Source organism: Kryptolebias marmoratus, linkage group LG23, assembly GCF_001649575.2.
Source record: "Kryptolebias marmoratus isolate JLee-2015 linkage group LG23, ASM164957v2, whole genome shotgun sequence".
Classification (NCBI taxonomy): Eukaryota; Metazoa; Chordata; class Actinopteri; order Cyprinodontiformes; family Rivulidae; genus Kryptolebias; species Kryptolebias marmoratus.
In genome coordinates this window covers 9,160,271-9,164,833 of record NC_051452.1, presented here as the reverse complement: position 1 = coordinate 9,164,833, position 4,563 = coordinate 9,160,271, and the positions used below count along the sequence as shown (strand labels likewise).

The 4,563-nt window shown below is 50.5% G+C and overlaps 1 protein-coding gene across 3 annotated transcripts in view; it reads left to right on the top strand.

Annotated features, from left to right (window-relative positions):
- The window catches only part of ccdc65 (coiled-coil domain containing 65), a 7,693-nt gene extending 3,528 nt beyond the window's left edge, over window positions 1-4,165 (top strand). The window contains exons 1-9 of one of the 3 annotated variants that reach the window (XM_017442078.3): window positions 571-764; window positions 1,230-1,363; window positions 1,781-1,948; window positions 2,039-2,208; window positions 2,544-2,694; window positions 2,779-2,934; window positions 3,006-3,224; window positions 3,299-3,370; window positions 3,793-4,165. In XM_017442078.3, the coding sequence (XP_017297567.1) occupies window positions 1,235-1,363; window positions 1,781-1,948; window positions 2,039-2,208; window positions 2,544-2,694; window positions 2,779-2,934; window positions 3,006-3,224; window positions 3,299-3,370; window positions 3,793-4,038 (1,311 nt within the window). In that variant the 5' untranslated portion in view covers window positions 571-764; window positions 1,230-1,234 and the 3' untranslated portion in view covers window positions 4,039-4,165. Of the gene's footprint in view, window positions 1-570; window positions 782-1,229; window positions 1,364-1,780; window positions 1,949-2,038; window positions 2,209-2,543; window positions 2,695-2,778; window positions 2,935-3,005; window positions 3,225-3,298; window positions 3,371-3,792 lie in introns of those variants that run through there. The other 2 variants (XM_017442080.3, XM_017442077.3) reach the window with 2 other exon arrangements.
- The last annotated feature ends 398 nt before the right edge of the window (window positions 4,166-4,563 follow it).

Genomic DNA, 4,563 nt, shown 5'->3' with positions numbered 1-4,563 from the left:
GACAGACAGACAGACAGACAGGTAGACCTGCAGACAGACAGACAGACAGACAGACAGACAGACAGGTAGACCTGCAGACAGACAGACAGACAGACAGACAGACAGGTGGACCTGCAGACAGACAGACAGACAGGCAGACAGGCAGACAGGTAAACCTGCCTCAGTTAACCACATTAAAGACAAAAACAAACCGATCAAACTTGTGTAAAATTAAACGGTTGTCTCTTTGAACACAAGCTGCAGTAATGTTGGTCATACTGGTTTAAAACTCCAGTTATTTTATTTATTTAGGATGTTTACTTTGTTCCAACATTTTTATAATCAGTCATTTTAATAAAATGTGTTTAAATGATGAAAGATGGGCAGCAGAGGTCTGAGTATGCGCAGATGTTTGTCACAAACCTTTATGTCATTAAAGGGCAGATTATGTTAGTCTGTGCTATCTTCATGATGCCCCCTATGACCCCCCTCCAAGGAGCCCAGAAATGATTTGTTTATGCGACACGGAGCTGACAGCCCGCGCACACTTATGACGTAGTTCAGAGCCGCGGGTTCAACATTAAATGAAGAGTGAGCGGCTCCAACACTTTGATTGGTTTTATTTCATAAAGTTAGAAGAAAACAAGTAAAAACTACAGCTTTGAGAAAAACGTTAAACCAAATTAATAAAAAGGAGCCGCTGTCACGTGACTTTCCCTGACAGCGCGCATGCGCCCGTGTCGGTTGCTATGGAGACAGAAGGCAAACAGGAGCGGCTGATAAAGGTTTGTTTTTCTCTCAGGTAAAATCAAACCCTCACCTGTACGGTCTGAGCTCGCGCTTTTATCACGTGACGTAGGAAGGTTAAAACTGGTTAGAGCCCGATGATCTGTGGCGGAACCGCGATGGTTCTGCTGGCCGTTTGTTAGCAAAATATCTCATGACCGACTGGGGGAACCGTTACAGCTGATGAACTTCTGAGCAAATTTAGAGACATAAGTCAACCGATCTGAGTGTGTGGTGGTAGCTGAGAGTCCTCCGAGGACTCGGAAGGCGGCGGGCGATATGCATTCCTCCAAGGACTGCTAATAAGCTGGTTTTACTGAAAACTGTCAGAGTTAAGATGCTGATTTCTGCTGAAGAGAGGAGTCACGAGTCTGAGAAAATAAATATCATTATTAGAAGTTTACTGACAGCTCCTGTCATGAACCCCAGACTCTGTTCAGAGACAGAATCATGTCTTCCTGCAGGAAACATGCCGAGGAAAACGACCAAAGGTGGCGAGATGAGCGAAGAGGAGCGGCTCCTGCAGCTGCAGCACCGAGCGCAGGCCGAGGAGGAGGTGGCCAGGAGGAAACAGGAGACGCTCACGCTGTATCTGCAGGTAACATCTGCCTAAACGTCCATCTAAACATCTGCAAATAGAAAATGTCTTATCTGCTGGGGGCGGGGCTTAAAAGTTGTTCTGGAGCCAGTCACTGGGAGGCGCTCGTCCTTTCTTGGTCTGTCTTCAGTTATAATAAACGCTGCTGATGAAAACAGAATATTTTTGTATTGATCTTCAGGGAGCTGGAGTTTCCTGTAATCTTTGGTTTGATCAGTAGGTGTCCACCTCCCCAGATTCTCTTCCACCTGCTCCCTACCCTCACTACAAGGGCTGAAACTGAGAGGAAAAGCAGCCGAAGTCCAGACAAAAACTGTTGATCAAAACCACTTTAGAAGGGTTTTAAAAGTCAGGCTGCCTGGAAGGAAAACACGAAGATGTTTGGCTGAAGCGCCTGGTGTCTCTGTTTGGACGCAGGACAAGCTGCAGAAGGAGCAGAGGAACACGGCGGTGAACCTGCTGAAGCTTAATGACAGCTGGAGGAAGATCCTGCGTCAGGCTCGAGACGCAGAGCTGCGCAAAGATCTCATGGTGCTCCAGCAGACCTTCGAGAGACAGCTGGACGAGCTGAACTTCATCATCCAGGTGAGACCTTCAGCTGACTCTCTGTCCTTCAGCTGATTCTGTCCTTCAGCTGATTCTCTGTCCTTCAGCGTGTGTGTGTTTGTGTTGCAGAGGTTGGTGTGTGACCTGCAGGAGGCGGAGCTTCAGATGGTTCAGGTGCAGCAGAGTCACCTGCAGCACGTGGACTTCCTGTGGACTCAGCAAGACAAACGCTTGAAGAGCGTCCAGCAGCAGTGGGACAGCGTCCTGCAGGACATCAGCTCCATGAGCCGCTCAGAGAAGTGAGTCCAGAACCACAGAAAGTGTCTCTGTCGACACTCTCCATAGCAACAAAAGGAACAAACAGTCAGACTGTTCAGGCCAGACCATCATACCACCACCACCGTGTTTCAGAGGTGGGAGAAGCTGTTGAAGCTGTTTATTAGAGAGAAGCAGAGGATCAGAGCGAAGTCCTGACTTCTGTCCAAAAGTCCCAGGTGTCTTCGTCTCCAGCATACCTGTCTAAGTGTACCTGTCTGTCTCCAGCGTACCTGTCTCCAGCCTACCTGTCTGTCTCAGCGTACCTGTCTGTCTCCAGCGTACCTGTCTCCAGCATACCTGTCTCTGGTGTCTGCAGGGACAGGATGCTGTCTGGTTTTGAGCAGCAGAGGACAGAACTGAACGATGAGCAGCTGTTTGCAGAGGGACACGGTGAGGACACGTTGGACGACGTTGAGAACCTGTACGGCGAGACGCTGGCGTTGCTTCAGGGCGTTCAGGAGGACATGGTATGGTGTCAGGTGTTTGGGTCCAGGCCCGAGGTTCTGAGGCCCGTCTGGTCCTAACTGTCGGTCTGTTCCTGCTGTGGACAGTCGGTGATGAAGACAGACGTGAAGCTGAGGGACAGAACGCCCGAGAACCTGCGGGCCCTTCAGCTCAGGAGAAACCGGGCGAAGACGCTCGATGAGCAGATCTCCAGGAACAAGCAGCAGATGACCACGGAGCTGAGGAAAATAACACGGCTGAAGGTGGGTCCGCTGGTCTCAGTCCGGTCCTCACCCAGGATCATGAGTCTGAACGGGTCCTGGTCCTCCTGTAGGACAGGGCCACCTGGCTGAGGCAGCAGCTCAGCTCCAGGAAGGCCGAGAAGGTTCTGATATACCAGGACCAGAGCGCCACCGCAGACAGAACCAACCAGAAGTGTCACCAGCTGAGGGAGCAGCTGGCACAAGATCGCCGCGCAGCCAGGAAGAAGCTCACGGAGCTCAGTGACCGGAGCGGCGCCGTCGCCAAGAAGCTGCAGGCCGTCATCAGCAAGGTGACCTTTGACCCCTCTGGCTGCCTTCCGCCGTCGCTCCTGCGGCTCTTCTTATTCTTTTTCTGCTGTTTCAGGGAGAGAGGGTCCTACATGTCGCTGAAATGTGCCGCAAGCTGCAGAACAAACAGGAAGTCCTGACTGGACAGGTGAGGAGCGGGCTGGACCGGCACCGGGTCAGAAACCCGAGATAGAAAACAGAGTGGTGAGGACTTCCCACAGTTCTGTCCAAAGGTTCTGGTCCAGAAGCAGGGAAGCACCCTTCGAATGGTGTTCCTGCTGAGTCAGCTCCTTCTTCTTCTGCAGTTTTTATGGAAACCTTCAGCTCAGTCAGGAGACGGTGCTCTGACCTTTGAACTTGAAGATCTCTTCAGTTCCTGTTCTCCAGCTGCTTCCTCCGTTTCTCTCTTTATGCTACTTTTAGCTTCATGCTAGCCTTTTGCTACATTTAGCCTCCAGCTAGTATTCTGCTAGTTTTAGCTTTCTGCTCGTGTTCTGGTTCTTTTGTCTTTAACGTCTTCAGCACTGTTTTCAGTTCAGGGTCACGGTGACCGCTTGTTTCTGTCTGCAGTTTGAGGAGCTGCAGCAGCATCTGAACCTTGCTCTGCTGCGCCGAGAACATCTGAGGAACCACCAAACAGCTCTGAGCCAGGAGAACCAGCAGCTGGAGCTTCTGCTGCAGCAGCACAGCGACGTCCTCCATGGACCCCACGCTCCACTGCTGGTGTCCCCGGCCCCGTCCACCTCTGTCCCAGCTGCTGCAGACAGATGCCACAACATCATCGAAGCTGCACACGCTGTCAAACACTGTCTGTGAACTGGCCGGAACCAGAGTCTGGGTCCAGAGTCTGGGTCCAGAGTCTGGGTCCAAACAACACTTAGGTTTAAGTTATCCAGGGAGTAGTCATGTCCCTTCAATCCAAATAAAGCAGAACCCTCCTTCACCTGGTCTTTGTGTCTGAAACTGTAAATTAAATTATTCTGGTGTCTGTATATCATCATCAACTTTATTTATAAAGCACTTTAACAAAGTTTCTTAACATCAGTAATAAATAACATAAAAATAAAATGGCAAGGCTAAACCCACAGTAATGAATTAAAACCTTAATTCCAAACGACGCAGTTAAACAATCAGAACCAATAAAGACCTCAGTTGGGTTGAAGGCCAGTGAGGAAAAATAAGTTACCAGGTACCACCACCTCCAGGTACCACCTCCAGGTACCAGCTCCAGGTACCACCACCTACAGGTACCAGCTCCAGGTACCACCAACTCCAGGTACCAGCTCCAGGTACCACCAACTCCAGGTACCAGCTCCAGGTACCACCACCTCCAGGTACCAG